At 40.8% G+C, this 17,306-nt stretch overlaps 2 protein-coding genes across 2 annotated transcripts in view; one reads left to right on the top strand and one right to left on the bottom strand.

The window, feature by feature from the left end:
* LOC140551934 (uncharacterized) overlaps positions 1–17,306 on the top strand; it is a 48,495-nt gene that overhangs the window by 11,387 nt on the left and 19,802 nt on the right. The window lies entirely within an intron of this gene.
* Positions 1–17,306, bottom strand: part of LOC140551935 (death-associated protein kinase 2) — a 31,863-nt gene that overhangs the window by 9,549 nt on the left and 5,008 nt on the right. The window contains exons 2-9 of the mRNA XM_072675751.1: positions 12,885–13,055; positions 11,125–11,346; positions 9,153–9,291; positions 8,185–8,314; positions 6,532–6,580; positions 4,559–4,585; positions 2,504–2,656; positions 245–290 (exon numbers count right to left, since the gene is read on the bottom strand). Of these exons, the coding sequence (XP_072531852.1) occupies positions 245–290; positions 2,504–2,656; positions 4,559–4,585; positions 6,532–6,580; positions 8,185–8,314; positions 9,153–9,291; positions 11,125–11,346; positions 12,885–12,946 (828 nt within the window). The 5' untranslated portion in view covers positions 12,947–13,055. The remainder of the gene's footprint in view (positions 1–244; positions 291–2,503; positions 2,657–4,558; positions 4,586–6,531; positions 6,581–8,184; positions 8,315–9,152; positions 9,292–11,124; positions 11,347–12,884; positions 13,056–17,306) is intronic.

The following is a 17,306-nucleotide window of genomic DNA, read 5'->3' as shown; positions in this document are numbered from 1 at the left end:
TACATTTTCTTCTTGGTAGCAAAGAATAATTCACACTGTTCATATTTTCCATGGCAATATCTACCAGAGGCAGATTATATCTGCTCAATACAATTAATTTTACTTAAATGTTGGGTACAAACATTTTTACTAATATCATGCCATTCCAGCAATTTTGTGAAGCAAAATTATTATATATACATAAATAATTAAAACTATAAAACATTCCATCAGCCATGTTACATGATTCAATTCTTGTTCTCACCGTAATCCAAGGGTGAAGCAGGCACTCATCTGCAGTCATCCTCTCGCTGCATGTGGAAACACACACAATTATCAAAAAGAGGACAGAGTAGAGAATCCAACCAATTGGCAAAACAAATGATTCCCTCTTGGGCAGACATAACACAGCTGTTTTCAACAACACATATGGCGCTGCATTTTACAGAATTCCCATAACAACACTGCTCCCACCTTCCATCTGAGCAACAGCAGGCTCATAAGACAGATCAGATATGTGTGATATGATCATATAATTAACTCCTAGCAGCCAGCATCAAAATTAGAGTTTCATTTGCTGTTAATTAGTTTTTCATTGAAACAAGCAGAGCCATTCTCAACTCTCAACTGTTGCATTGTTCCTGTACACGAATGTTCATAACCTGAATGTGATGAGAGTTAGTTTTACATGTTTGTTTTCGGGAAAGAAAAAAACATCTTTTTTATTCTAGGCATAAAATATCAGACCCTGTCAGGCAAATGTAATGTACTGTTCATTAAATCTAAATGTCATTTAGCTGTCACTGAGACATTTAACTGTGTAATTAAGTTTGAATTAGACTGCATCTGAAATTTAGAATAACACCACTAAAACTGTAATAAACAGTGGAGCTGCACAGACAAATACATGAAACACCACATATTTGTGAAGAACCATTTCAAAGGGTAAGAGAAGCTAAAGATCATTCAAAACATTCAGCAGAGTTGACCCAGAGCAGAGCATTAATCCCACCCCTTCACCAGCAAGTTTAGTTCTTCTAAAACAAAATATAATGTAGCTGTGCACCATAAACCTATTCTAATGTAAATGACAAAACATCATGTAAATACATTTAAAAATATGAAAACAAACCACTTATTTTACCTGTATATATATTGTTTTATCTTTTGGGCCTTCAGCCCACCACAAACTTTGCTCACCCCAAAGACAAAGGTAGACATTTATTTGGACTGCCTCTAATTCTCTAATCCGCTCGCAGTGTTAATTTAATGCTGAGTGTTAAATTAACACTGGCAGATTTGCTGTACATAGAGTGCTGTGTGTGCTCCACAGGGGCTTCATGTCAGTTCATTTTCATCAAGTGTTTTTAAAGGTTGAATTTATGTAAAATACTTCTTTTATTTATCTAAAGTATTCATTTTACTTTGCACTGTTGCATTCTGAGTGTTTATCTGGCAAAACATAATGAGCTACATTACACTACATTTTTAGGTTGAACTGATTAAACCTTTTTTTTTAGTAGTTTTGTACCATAGGATCAAATAGCTTGACCCCAGGATTTAGATTTCACTTTCAGTACAAATAGTGGTTTAGTTGTTGCACTTCTCCAAGCAGGTTCATTCATCTTGAAACCCCACTAACATAACTCATGCGGAAATGCTCGACCACAATAACATGTTTGCCAAGTTTTGCATACTGATCCTGACTGTTTAGGGAAATGGTCCATTGCATTACCATGAGCTTAGTGCCAACATTTAGGTTCATGTTGTCTTTATTATTATTTATTGTACAGGTGTTTTTTTGTCTCTTTATTTGACATTTGTAGCCCTAAATGAAGACATAAACTCTAAGCAAAAATGAGCCTATATATGACAGCGCCTTAGTCCGCTGGACCAGCAGGGCCAAATAGAACCATTTTTTTTGTCCCTTTTTCTCCCAAATGGGTAGAAAAAGGGACACACCATCAATGTTTCAGACACAAGGACGGTTAGGACTTAACTCCCCTGAAAAGGCCAATGTTTTTTCAAACTGCCACCGATGCAGCATCGTCATGCAGGCAACATGAAAGCACTAGGTCCCCAGCTCCACCACACCAGCTTACAGACGCCGACCATCACCTCTTTAAGAGCGATGAGGGGAGAGATCATGGCCAATTGCGCTCTTGGACTCGGGTCGCTGATGAAAAAATGGCTTGGCTTGAGAAAAGGCATGGCTTAAGATTTGAACTTGAAACCCTTGGCCCATAGCAACTCATTAGAGTGCTTAGACACAAGTTCTATTTTAAACCATATAAAAAGGTTTTCCACTAATGTGCAGGCCATTAAGCACTGCCTTTACTAAAGAACCATTGAAAAATCTTTTTATAGGAGTGTAAGTCTAATAGTCATGGTTTGCCACTGTAGTAGAGAATTCAGTGGATTCTCACTGGCATGTACCACAAGATGTGTTATATATATGACTGATTTAAATAGAAGTGGATAAGCTCAGGACAGTTTTCTAGTGTGTGCGATATTTGTTATTTACCTCTGATCTTTGACCAGTAGCTTCTGGATAAAATCTTTAGCCATGGAGCTGGTGCGGCTGAAATAGTGTGGCTCAAACTCGTAGGTCAAAGCCACAATGTTCTTCAGCGTCTCCTCATCTGTCTCTCCTTGGAACGGGGACAGGCCACTCAGCCTGAGAGGTTAAAGCAACACTTTAGCAAAAAAACAACAGTATGTGCAAATGACAGTGACATTTTTAAGAGTACAAAAACATATGCTTCAACAATAAAGCAACATGGCAGTCAATTTTACACATTAGTAAGGTCAGGATGTTGGATGATTACCACCTCACCGAATCCCCACCTCTCAAACTCATCCCAAAAGTATTGGATGGAGCACCAACCATCATTCCAGAGAACATCTCTAGCCTTTATACTCCTCTAGCCCAGACCTGGCATTAAGCATGGTGCCAATAGGTTCATGCTTATCTGCTCCAGTGAGTCTTATTCTATTGGTAGTATTAGACAAGTTGTGTGTGTGCATTTGCACAATTGTGTCAGTAATGGGTGCTACTTTAATTAGCTAAGTGTATTTATTAGGAGGGGTGTCCACAGACACTTGGACATATATTGTAGTCAGAGGCTAGAAAGATCTAAACCACTTGATAGCAATTCCAACCTTTCAAGTCAATCCGAGTGGTTTTATCCAATCAGAAATGGTTTACTCTTTACTGTCCTGATTCTCCTTACAGTGGGTGCTAACAGGAGCAAGCCAAAGTGTGTGCACCCCCGGTCACAATTTCTGTTAATGTAAAGATTTAATAAAGTAGAAGTTGAATCGATCTTCAAAAGGCTTAAAGGTTAAGGACTGCAACTTTAGCTGAGCAATCTCTTTTTTATGGTGCTTCTTTACTTTTTTTCTATACACTTTTCTACCAATGAACCAATTCTACCCATCACTGTTCAAGTGGACTCCTCCTATCACTAGCAATGCCCCCAACACTAGGGTAAAGACTAGCAGGTCTCCTCCAACACATTTAAAGCCAGCCATCGACTATATTTAAACTGCCACTGATGCACACTCAAAGACATGGTTCCTCAGCTCTGCATCTGTGGGGACCAACATCACACTAGAAGTGGTGTGGAAAGGAAGTTCTGTCAACCCAACAATTGTGCTCCATCAGACTCTGGCTGCTGAAAGACCTGGGGAGTGCCTTAGTCCACTGGACCACACTGGTCCCCTGTAAACAATGTATTTGAACAATACAGTGCTAGCCTTAGTCCAGTGTTGAATATATAACCTCAATTAATGGGAAACTGGCCAATCAGGATTTTTGTCCAATTTGTTTCTCTGAGGTATCTATGTATGTATGTACAGATACATCTAAAAGAGACCACGGGTTGGGACTTCACCGCCAGAGAAGTTGGATTATCTACCAACATAATTCGGAACTAAGCGAGGACTGAACCAATAATTTTTAAATTTCCTTTGGGTGTGACCAGTTTCATCCGAAACCGCCATCACTGTGAAATCTGTGATAATGTACATTACTGTGTGAGTGTGAATTTGAGCAGTATAGGAACCTGAGTTCAGTCAGGTGCTAACACACCACTAAAATCCTATGGTACACCTAGCATTATTGCTTATTGCTACTTTCTCCTCTTTGTTTGAGTAATTTGTCATGACATTTGTGCTCTTAACTGAAAGCCTGGGTCTAATCGTCACCGATCACCACTGTGAATTAACCACTACAATAACAAGAACTCTTCATGTTCCTTCTTTCCGGTGTAGCTTCATTCAGCAAACTGCACTTATTCTGCTGACATCTTTACACACAACCGGAGCATGCACCTTGGAAAAGTCTGGACTAATCTCTGAATCTCATGGTTTTGTCTGGCATATGCACATTATTCATCCCATGGGACCTGTCCTACAAACCTGAGCAGACGTATCTCTCTGGCTCGAAGGAAAGCTTCCCTCCTGAATAGAACTAGACTCCAGAACCAACATTTTATGATCTTTCTTTTCTTTTATTGGGTGGTTGACCTGTAAGAGCTTTCAATAGCAAATGATATAGGGAAGAATGTGCACTTACAGGATGTAGGTGATGACACCAATGCTCCTAAGAAATGAAACACAAGAGAGAACATTCTTTCACTTCTCACATCCTAATTGTGGAACAGGTAAGGCAGTCACAACGCTCATGAGAGAACAGACATTCTGCACAAAAAGTGAAGTGAGCCATGTCATTCAGTGTTAGCGCTCCTGTGCTTTTGATTTCAGATTCCCTTTTATATGACAGAAAAAGCACAGCATCATATGAAAACCTTATAACCAACTTTTTCACATTTTAGGTGGTAGTGACTTCAGGGGGTGTGTGACGGTACCCATAGATTGAGAAGAGGTGGTACAGTGCAGTGAAGGTTTCGTACGAGGTGTGGAAAATGGATAATTGGATAATGGATAATTAACGATTGGCAAACAGCAGTGATTGCATGTGGCCGTGCCAAAGGCCATAGCGTGAAGCAAGTAGCTGAATTTACAGGTGTATCGAAAGCCTGCGGCCATGCGGGTCTACCAGCACTGGCAAAAATCCCAGTCTACAGGAAAGTCTCGTGAGAATTGTGGCTGAAAGATGAAACTGACGGAGAGGGGGCGTTGGCGGGTTTTATGGCTTGCGAATGGAAATGCAGTTGCCTGTAGTGTTTTCTTTCAGAAATTGGTTGTGAAGGACCTGCGTTGACTTCTAGAAGCAATTCTTGCTTGGAAGTGAAGCGATTTTCATTCACTGCACTGTGCTACCTCTTCTATGAATGCCGCAGCACAAAACACCCGCAGGTATTTCTGGCACAATCATCCTCGTGCAAAGACATCTGCAGGAGCATGAAGGAACTACCACCTTTAATGCGCAAGGTGACTATTTTTTGTCCGAGGAGCTTACTAATCACACTAGCAACATATGTTAATAAAATTGCATTAACATTAACATGTAGAATTGTTCACTGAAAAAGTCTGAAATGTTTCGAGTTCTGCTTCCAAATACTAAAACAACTGAATAAGAGAAAAGAGAAAGCACAGAGAAGCCACCAGCTGTTGTGTCCCCCCACACAAAAGTGTTCCAAATTCTTGTTTTTTCCTTTGATTTTTGTTTACATTACAGTGTACATGAATAACTTTAAGTCAGATTTACATTTATATTTACATTTAAGGCATTTAAAAGTGCTTTGCTATTTACCCAAGAATAACCTCAGCTAGTTTGAAAAGGCAAAAAATTAAATGATATCTCTAAGTTTAGACACTACTAAACACAAGTCAGTGACCATAGTATTTACTATTCGCACAAGTATTCTCGGAAGAGGTGGGTCTTCAGTCTGCGTTTGAAGACAGTGAGCGACTCTGCCACCCAGGGGAAGCTCGTTCCACCACTTTGGTGCAGGACAGAAAAAAGCCTGGACGTTCCATGGATTTTGAGGGATGGCGGGTCGAGCCAAGCCGTACTTGAAGCTGGAAAGGCTCTTGGTGTGGATTGGCTTTTGACCATTGCCATCAAGTATGGAGGGGCTGGTCCTTTCTGGGCTTTGTAGGCCAGCGTCAAGGTTTTGAATCTGATGCGGGCAGCAGCTACAGGAAGCCAGTGAAGGGAACCCAGCAGGGGAGAGACACGGCTGAATTTTCACACAGTATATTCATTGGATTTTTTCCAGTTTTATCCCTCTGCTGCAAAGTTAGTTACCACTTCAGAGATCCAAGGCTTTTCTTAGACCGTGTAGATACATGGCTAAGTAGTCATTGTTTATTTTCAGCAACATCCACAATTTGATCAGAAGACACAGTGCATAGGTGCATCTTCACTCTTAGCATGAAAATGGTGGGTCTATATTCAGCGTACACACAGTTTGAGTTATTTGGAGGCGCGTGTGGTCACGTCTAAGCTTGTCAGAAATGTACCCAGAGGCAAGACATAGCGATGTGTCAGAGGGGCTGCAGTAGGGGGGTTGCAGGCACTGCCTGTACAAAGGTTGTGTGTGTGTTGGTGTAGGTGTTTGATCCAAAATATGTCACACTTACCACATATCTGCAGCTGTGCTTAGGGGCTCAAAATTGATGATCTCTGGAGCTGAAAAAGAGAAATAATAGAGAGAGAGAGAGAGAGAGAGAGAGAGAGAGAGAGAGAGAGAGAGAGAGAGGGAAAGAGAGGTGTATTGAGACTGACACAAACAAACACTGTGTCACAACACAGCAGAAAGGAAGATAAAATGATAGAAACTGTGTGTGTGTGTGAAAGAGAGAAAGAGAGAGAGAGACTGCGCTATGTGTTCGGAGAACAGAGAGTGCTGCTCACAGCTCAGTACACCCTCACCAGAGGGACAGTGAATGACCATATCACACATTACATACTGAAAACACATACAAACGCATACACACACATGCACACACACACACACACTATTAGTTATAACTACCTGATACATTTATATATACACTATATTTCCAAAGGTATTTGCTTGCCTGCCTTCGTAGGCATATGAACTTAAGTAACATCCCATTCTTAATCCATATGGTTAATCCATATTTAATATGATGACGGGTCACCCCTTGCACCTACAGCAGCTTCAGATCTTCTGGAAAGGCTTTCCACTAGGAGTGTGTTTATGGGCATTTTTGAGCATTCTTCTTTTGGCCAATTCTTGGAGTTTCTTTGGTATGTTAGAAATGTTGTTTATTTAACTCAAGCTTTGGCAATACACATGTAGCACTCTTTATCATGCCAATAAAGCACCCTGAATTACAATTGAACTGAGAGACAGAGAGGGGAAATGAAAGAGAAAGGGCAAGGGAGAGAGAGACACGCAATTACTTGTCCATTACACAACCGAGCTCATTAACAGTAGTCAGTGAATTATGAAGCATGTCATTATCATGTACGTATTCAATCGGCTGAGCTGCTGACCTCAAGAGCTGGCGGTTAATGTTCACACTGTAGGTTACTCTGACCACCACAGCTAACATGAGCTTCACCTTTCAGCACAGAAGCTGCTCTGTTCACGCTCACGGCGCTGCCTCAGACCAGCACGCCCGTTCAGTTACTCTAAACCCCGCTACCATGGCAACCTTATCACGCAAAATGAATATTCAAGATAACACTTTCATATCACATCACCTTCAGTGACCCCTCTGCCTGGCTGCTGGACTGAACTGCCTCCAACGCTGCTGTACTGAAGTTGCGCTCAGCAAACGCTTTTGCTGAAGCTGTGGGTTCATAGGGGCAATACTCTGTGTGTATGTGTGTGTGAGCGAGCGAGCGTGTGTGTGAGTAAGCTTGCTGTCATCGTTGATATTCTTCAGCGAACACTGATTGCTGCTGGGTGAGCCAACGGATGTTTGTGTGTGTGTGTGTGTGTGTGTCCCTGTCCATGGCACGCAGTTTTAAAGCGTGAGCAGTGAAATTAAGGAGGCGCGTTTTTACAACCACATCATCGGCAGCGTTCAAACGAAGGCCATTTGTGTTCCTGTTTCTGTCCACTCATCTCTCACCCTGACCAAAAGTGCCATGTCACTTCCTGAACTTTCACTCGTCTCCATGGAGACAAGGGGACCTGGAAATCCTGTTACGCACTGAAAAGCAGTGAAAATCAGATGCAGACACACATTCACACACACACACATACATCGTTCTGTAGATGTTCGCTCTCTTAAGCACTAAGTAACAGGTCCACTCACCGATATACTGAGGAGTGCCACCCATGCTTTTGTACTCCTCTCCTTGTATAAAGCAGTGAGCCATGCCAAAATCAATGATCTTGATGTCTGGATTGGGGGCTTTCTTATCCGACAGCATGATATTCTCAGGCTGAGGGAAGACAAAGGCATGTGTTTTAAAATGGAATATCAAATTGGTTAGAGCAAAACCTTCATGACTTCAAAATGCTAACCAAAAATATTCCTTATTTGGATGCACATTAAAGTTGAGTAATGAGATTTTATTCCATGCACTTTTGGACCGTTTTCATAGACCACTGAGGTTGAGCATCATTCTGTAGTCGGCATCATGGCCATATTAGGATCTTTGGGATGGTTTTCTGATTAGCAGGAATTAACAAGGTTTTTGTAAAATCACCCCATTGTGTGCCCTGAGATAAACAGCTGTGTTCTAAACCTAATATGATCAGTGGATACAGAGAGATACAAAGGTTAAAGATTTGATTAAAGATGGAGGATATATTCCTTCCAAGATCAGAAACCTAATAGCCTTCTAGACCTTCAGAGAAGTTCTAATGATTTCTGGGAATTGAAAGTAGATTTTGATTCCTGTGGAGATCTCCCATTGTTTGGGACCTTATTGGTAGATCTGAGGGCCTAACACATTAGATTCACTACCAACATAAATAGAAACTAACAAGGGAGATGTCTGGAAGGTTTACAAACATTACTGACTGTAAGTACTAGACATAGTCTACCCAGGATTCAGTCAGTTGTACAAATGAGAGACCATAGAGAACGACCATAGAACCAAGACAAAATAGAAAAGAGAGAGAAATGTATAGGATGCTAGACTGGGAGCAGGAGGAGTTCCAGACATGGTCCCCCTCCTAAACCATATGTAGTTTACCACCATTGGATCATTGAAAAAACCTGACTGTATAGTTTACTGTACTGTACACGCTTTCTTACAATGTGAGCTTAATCACCTTTAAGTCGAAGTGGCCAACGTGCCTGCCATGCATGTAGCTCACTCCCTCAAGAATTTGCTTCAGGAACTCGATGGCCTCCGTCTCAGTCAGGTTTTCTTTCTCAGCAATGAAGTCAAAGAGCTCACCGCCTTTAATGCTGCACGCAAAACAACAGAGAAAGCTAGGAGTGAATGCACAGATGTTAAACAACAGTGAGGATACAATAAGTGGGTTTTATTCCTTATTTAAAGCTGGAGGGGGGGGGTGTTGCACCATGCCATCAAGCCAGAGGTGTCAGAATTGGTTCTGATGAGTGGTTTGGCAGCACTTTTAGCCCAATCGAGCATTCATGGGATCTGGTGAAGAGGCCCATTCGCACCAGAGATCCTGCATCTACAAATGCAATGGGGCTGTGGGTGGCTGTGCAAATGGCATGGCTCAACATCCCTCCAGATGTCATCCATCCACTTGTGTAATCAATGTATGATTTTTTAATAATTTATTTGTGTGTTACTGCTGCAAATAAGTATTTGAACACCTGCCAATCAGCAAAAATTCTGGCCCCCAAAGACCTGTTAGTCCGCCTCTAAAGAGTCCACCTCCACTCCACTTATTATTCTAAATCAGAAGCACCTGTTTGAGGTCGTTAGCTGCATACAGACACCTGTCTAACCTACACAATCAGTAAGACTCCAACTGCTAACATGGCTAAGACCAAAGAGCTGTCCAAAGACACCAAAGACAAAATTGTAGACCTCCACAAGGCTGGAAAGAGCTACGGGGCAATTGCCAAGCAGCTTGGTGAAAAAAGGTCAACTGTTGGAGCAATTATTAGAAAATGGAAGAAGCTAAACATGACTGTCAATCTCCCTCGGACTGGGGCTCCACGCAAGATCTCACTTCGTGGCGTATCAATGATCCTAAGAAAGGTGAGGAATCAGCCCAGAACTTCACGGGAGGAGCTGGTCAATGACCTGAAGAGAGCTGGCACCACTGTTTCCAAGGTTACTGTGGGTAATACACTAAGACACCATAGTTTGAAGTCATGCATGGCACGGAAGGTTCCCCTGCTTAAATCAGCACACGTCCAGGCCCGTCTTAAGTTTGCCCATGACCATTTGGATGATCCAGAGGAGTCATGGGAGAAAGTTCTGTGGTCAGATGAGACCAAAATAGAACTTTTTAGTCTTAATTCCACTCGCCGTGTTTGGAGGACGAAGAATGATGAATACCCTCTCAAAAACACCATCCCAATGTGAAGCATGGGGGTGGAAGCATCATGCTTTGGGGGTGTTTTTCTGCACATGGGACAGGACAACTGCACTGTATTAAGGAGATAATGACCGGGGCCATGTATTGCGAGATTTTGGGGAACAGCCTCCTTCCTTCAGTTAGAGCACTGAAGATGGGTCGTGGCTGGGTCTTTCAACATGACAATGACCCAAAGCACACAGCCAGGATAACCATGGAGTGGCTCCGTAAGAAGCATATCAAGGTTCTGGAGTGGCCTAGCCAGTCTCCAGACCTAAACCCTATAGAAAATCTTTAGAGGGAGCTCAAACTCTGTGTTTCTCAGCGACAGCCCAGAAACCTGGCTGATCTGGAGAAGATCTGTGTGGAGGAATGGGTCAAAATCCCTGCTGCAGTGTGTGCAAACCTGGTGAAAAACTACAGGAAACGTTTGACCTCTGTAATTGCAAACAAAGGCTATTCATGCCAAACTCGAGACCATTTCATTGGACCCAAGTATTGTGCTTTGATCCATGGGCAACGCTGAATAGCAACATTTCCACTCGGCTCTCATCAAAGCCATCCGAAGATATGTTAATGGTCTGTACTCTCATTCATCCTCATTCATTTCTTCTTCATTACCTTCCTCTGTCTGGCTTATCAGAGAGCTGCTATTCATCATCCACACTCCTTTTTATCTTCCCCTGTCTTCTACGTCGCCGCATGTCACTCTCTTACACACACTTGCACGCAAACTTACAGCTCTATGATCAGGACCACCTCTGCCCTGCTCTCAAACACATCTTTGAGGGCCATGATGTTTTGGTGCTGGAGGCTCTGGAGGATCTCCACCTCTTTCTCCACGATCTTCCTCTCCAGGCCCAGGCGGCTGCCCACACCTTTTCGCAGCTTCAGAAACTTCCCAGCCCATAAAGTTCCCGTAGCCCGCTCGCGCACCTCTCGCACCTGCCCAAAATGACCACTGGGGTGAAAAAGAAAATGACAGAGTTAATCAGCACTTAAACTCTGTCTGATCAGAGCCTGGATCTACTCTTTTTTTGTACTTTCCTGAGTATTTTCAAATGAGAATGCTTTTATTCTACTCAAGGAAATTCCCAGTTATATTTTAGTCACTAACATTCGGACTGAACTTATTATTCAGACTGAACATTCGGACTGAACAATTATTATTTTGTTATTTTAGACCAAGAGAACATCAAAATACATTTATTAAAAAAATGTTATTATCAAAAATAAATTGTAATCCTGATGGATTTAGTAGATAGACTTAGTTCCAATTTCCAATGTATCACATCAGCATCAGCAAATAAGTACAGTAAAAAATATCCACAATTCCCACATCTGTGACTTCCAACTAAGACATTCCACTGCAGTTCTACTTAAGTTACTCAGTATTTAACCCCTATTTAATGCAGAAAGGCTTATCGCACACTAAAGTGTATTATTCAGTAACTACAGGGGCTTCTGTACAAACCGATGGGGCTATTCTTTGGTGACAGAGGTCTGTAATAACACTTTTGGTCTTAGCCTGTTTAAGGGGTTATGTCTAAAGAGTTAAACTTGTTGCATTAGAAAAATGTTGAACTGAACTTTTAAAAATGCATCTTACATCATGTTTGTGAATTGAAGTTGCCTTTTGGATTTACTTGGGTCGTTATCTTGCTTGAGTATGGGTTTGAGCTACTCCACCTATTTCTGCAATTATGTATTATTTGGTCACTACAATGAACTGAATGCGGTTGTAAGTGACAAAGGGCTGAACTATTGGCCCACATGGGTGTTTAAATAGTTCTGTCTATTAAAAAACCCATATCAAACAATGACCTCAAAAACCTAGCCCTTATAGTTTTGTTCCAGTGAATCAGTAGAACATCAAACACAACTTGATTGGAGTATTATTTTTATTTTATTATTTTATCATGTATGTTTAACGTTATTCTGATAGGAACAAAAGCTTGGGCCTACACTGGTCCCACGGACATGGACTGCACTTGAGAGCATGGCTGCAAAACTATAAATATTACAGTTTTTCCTATAATTAGCAAAAGACGTCATGACAGGCAGGTCTTGACTTATTTATAAGCATGGCACTTTCTATTCTCAGGCTGCAGAATGTGCAGAAAAAATTACTTTTTCACCAAGGAACAAACAATACACAGTAAATGTAGCATCAAAGGCACAGCATGGTTTGTTATGTCCAAATGGAAAATCAACTACAGTGGTACCATTATGTGCCTTAACAAAAGGTACTGAAGACATACCCTCCCAGGGTTGCATCCCAGTGACAGTTTGGTACCTTCTTTTTCTCCAAGTGTGGACTAAATAATTACTGTGCTTAACTTGTCTGACTTTATCATTAATCAAGATGCTAAATGTACTACATCCCACCACACACTTCATACAATGAAAACCCACGGATACAGGGTTGGCCTCTATCCACTTCCTCTTTTCTGTGGTGAGACACAGAGAGCATATTATTAAAAAATATATATATATTACCTGCCCAGTATTTCTCCAATTTCATACAGGTCCTCAACATTATCCACCTTAAAAACTGCCATGCTGCCTCGATCTTCTCTCCCTCCCTGCTTTTTTCCCTCAAACGTAAGTGATCACAGAGTAGGCCACATCATTGCTCCTTGAATGAGTTCTGGAGTGCTCTGTCCAGATCTGAAAGAGAAATAAAAATTATAGATGTTCTTAGACAAAACTGACATATCAATATTTTGTTGTTCTGCGATATATATTGTGATATTAAAAAATACAGGTATTTCTCCAGATGTCAGTGATATTAATAATGACCCCTATTTTAGCAAACTTAGGTATTGGGCATGCGCCTGTTTTGACAATTCACTGCCAAGATAGCAATGAACGTCTGACTGTTGACATCTGCCTAGGTTGTTTTCAGTTGTTTTCAAGACAGCAATACGCCAGAAATTGACCTGAACACACCTCATTTTGAGACCACCATGCCCACGGCGTAGATATATTCGCAAGCACCGTTGCTATTGAAATGACGCAGGAGGAAGGCATGAAAATAGACCGTTGGCGAGGTGTAAGATAGCAATGAGCATCACAACACGCCTTGCGCAGGGTGTAAGATAGGACCCTATGCATCCAAGATCACCATGAAAAATGAGAACAGTGTAAATTGTCATTTTGTATCAAGCATCAACTTGTAGCATGATGTGTTTAGCCTTATTGGAGGTGTTCTTTTTTCTCTTAGAGCAAAATGGGTTAAGAGTAAAATCTTTAAGCTACTAAATTATCTACAGCTTAGAAATACAGCTTAAATAAAAGAAATACAGCTCAACTGTGTATTTGTGGGGTCATAAACTTGTGTGTTATAGCAAAGAAAACAGCCCATCAAGTTAAACTTACAGCAGGTTTTTAAACAATTACTGTTAATCTGTTACACCTAATTGCTTGTATTTCCTTGTTTGTGTTAATTATTTATTGTTAGACAAACCTACTAAGACTAAGAAAACAGACAATTCTGTTTACATGCAATTTTGTAACAGTGCCATATTAGTGATTATTGTCATCATAGGTGCTTTAATATTCTGGCAATATTACTGTTAGTTTCTTTAAAAATAAAAATAAACACTTTTGGTTGTGTGAAGTGTGTTTGGTGAATCAAATTTGCTCTTCTGTGGCAATGAACCTTTTATAGCACTTTTATATTTAAGAGTGCAAACCCTGATACCTAATCTTAACTTTTTGGAGAAGCAACGTTCAACTGATGGTTAGATAAAGCAGACTTTTAACAAACGATTTGCTGAAGCAGAGTTTTAACAGATAGTTTGTTGAAGAAAAGTTTTAAAATATATATTTTTAAGCAGATAGTAGACTTTAACACATAATTTGTGTTAAACAGCTTTTTTGTTGAAGTGTTTTTGTTTTTTGTTTTAACAGTTTGTTGAAGCAGTAAATATAATAGATTTTTAACAGTTTAATAGTTTCAATAGTTTGCTGAAGCAGACCTTCAACAGTTTGTCAACGGATTTTAAAATCTGTATGTAATCTATAGAGGACCCCTCAGGAAATGCGTTTGTTTATGGCATGGTTACGGGAGTATTTAACACATTCCAAGTAAACTGCAACCAAAAATTCTTAGTCAGAAACAGTCTTGCAGTTTACCAAACAACAGACATGGCCACGCCTAAGTAACTATCTAACAACTTGTGTATGCGATTGTTTTTGTTTTTAGAAGCTGAATAATGGCTTGCAAACACAGATTTGATTATGTGCTTCTTGCCTAAGTCACAGCAGACCCATGGAATGAAGCCACATTCCTCTGCACTTGAGCCAACTTTGGTCAAAAGTACTTCATCAAAAAAGTGAAACAGGCCATGCAACTAAAACTAGGCAAAAACATTAGCAAACCCAGGGACAGTTAGTTTCCCATGCAACACAGAGAGTGTTAGCCAATGCTTATGTAACATGCCCCTTTCCCACATGCACACATACTTCTGTAATTAGTTTTCAAATGAACGCAATGCTTTCTCTGCTTCTTTATGTGAAATAACTGAGAGGCTTGGAAGATAACAACGAGAGCAAATGAGAGGACGGAAGGGGAGGACAGAATGTCTGGCAAAAGAAGAGACACACAGTTAATAGTCAACATAACAGACAAAGGATGCAGAGGGAAAATGGAGACTGGATATGAGGGCTTGAGAACATATTGACTTCACTGCCCCAAAATGAACAACTTAGAATATCACTCTGACACTCTAGAGGTCACATTTACCATAATAATCAGATATATTTTTAGTGTTGTGTGGTAATTTAATACAGAGATATGAGTAAGTCTTGCATCCATATTAAATGTATTAGATGTTTTCTATATTATAGCGCATTTACAGTGTGGCACAACATAGCATATGCAAAACTCTTTCTGTAGTACAAGGATTATTACAAACAAATACACCAGAGCTATATTAAAATACTACAGTGTATTAAAATAATGTCATTAGCAATACCTGCAGAGTATCAAAACTAAACTCAATACCCACACTGCATTTTAAAAACATTTGTAGGGCCTATTCATGGCATTTTACTTGGCACAGCACTGTTACCACCAAGTTTTATGAATCTGGTCCACAAGTGGAGTTATCTAGACAATCTGTGGAGCAGTGAAACTGTGTTCTCTGGAATGATGGTACCTCATTCAATACTTTTGGTCATCATTGCTGAATGCAATCAAATCCTTATAGTAATGTTCCAAAGTTCCATCTAATAACAAAGCCTTATCTGGACAGTAGAGACCGTTGCTCCAACCAAAGCAGGCTCTTATTTAGTATGCTTGATTCCAAAAGAAGCACTGAATGGTCAGGGGTCCCAATACTTTTGTCCATATAGTGTAGACATTTTCTCTTTTTGATTTGTAAGTCCTTCTTTCATAACAGTTCCCATGCAAACCCTCCTACTGGCTTCCTTCAGTGTGATACCAGGAAATCAGCCACAGAGCACAACAATGAAGTTCATTCAAAAAAAAAAAAAAACAGCCGCTCTCGAGCCATAAACCACAGCCATAAACAACAATAGCCATCAAGCTGCAGTGCATGACGAGCCTAGATCTACTAAAGGAAAGCCAGATTCCACCCTACTCAGTCGACGTGGGACAGTATCAGACAATGTGCTTTTGCATCAAGTTACAGCATGACATCATCTGTGGAATTTGAACATTTCACTTGTGTTTCTTCACGTTCTGCATTTGCTAGTTTGTAGGTCCTTTGAAAGTCAGGAAGGCTGTCTTTTGTCATAATGTCATATAAATATTCAAATGTGGATTGGATAGTATTGCAGAGCACACTGCAGCTGCCCACCCCCACTACCTCAAATGCAGGCCTGAGGCTGCAGGCGTGGTCTCCTTGGATAGGAAGATGAAATTCCTGTTTTCCTTGAATAGCTCTTGTCAAGACAGATCCATATGGTGATAAACCCACATTCCACTGCCTGTAGGAAAAGCTCCAAAGCGCCTGAGCTGGGAGGCACCACAGATCAGTGGATCTAGATCCACTGACCAACTGAAGACCAGATCCCTGTCTTTATCCTCGAACCCACACAGCATCTAAAGGTAGTCAAATAGTACTGAGCGATTGTGTAACCTGATCTTACTCATGGCCCAACTCCAGGTTGTGTTGTTAAAGGAAAAGCAGTCTGAACCACAGCTGTCTGGCTGGATTTGCACTGGTGTTAAAAGGCTCACAATACAGGGTGGAATGAGGCAAGTGTCCCACAAATCGGCTGGACCAGAAAGGAACAAACAGCTGTTTCACAGATCTCTTAACTCTTAATTGGACAGCAAATATGTCTAGAGCCTCTTGTGTTACACCTTTTTCGCCAACTTTAGGCACCTAAAGAACACGTTGTGTTCACATGATATGTACAAAACTGGTTTTCGAATCTTTTAACACAAAATTATTTCACTTTGTACACATGTGACATGCCAAAGGATCATTATTCTGCTATATAATCCCCCCCTTTTTTATCTTTAGCTTGTTTCCAGACAGTGTGATGCCGGCTTCTAGAATTTGTTTGTATTTAACTGAATCCTCCCGTCCCTCTACCACTGAAACGTCTTCCGTGCCACTGGATGCAAATTATAGATCAACCCAAGGTGCTCTTTAGACTAAATTATTCTACACACATACCTTTACTCACTGTAGCCAACAAATATCTATTGTAACTTATCCACAGGCCTTGTATCAGACTTGTATCAGACTTATCTGATCAGATGTTCTTTTGAAAACCTTGGATGCTGAATTTTGTGGTGAGGGTAGAGGAAAAGTTTTCTTCTGATGACTCTTCCATGAAGGTCCTTGTTGTGCAGTTGTAACTGCACAGTAGAACAGTGCACCACCAGTCCAACGTCCAACGGATTGCTGTTTGCATTGCTGTTCTAGAAATCTTACGAGC

Source organism: Salminus brasiliensis, chromosome 3 (genome assembly GCF_030463535.1).
Source record: "Salminus brasiliensis chromosome 3, fSalBra1.hap2, whole genome shotgun sequence".
NCBI lineage: Eukaryota > Metazoa > Chordata > Actinopteri > Characiformes > Bryconidae > Salminus > Salminus brasiliensis.
This window is presented reverse-complemented; position numbering and strand designations above follow the sequence as displayed.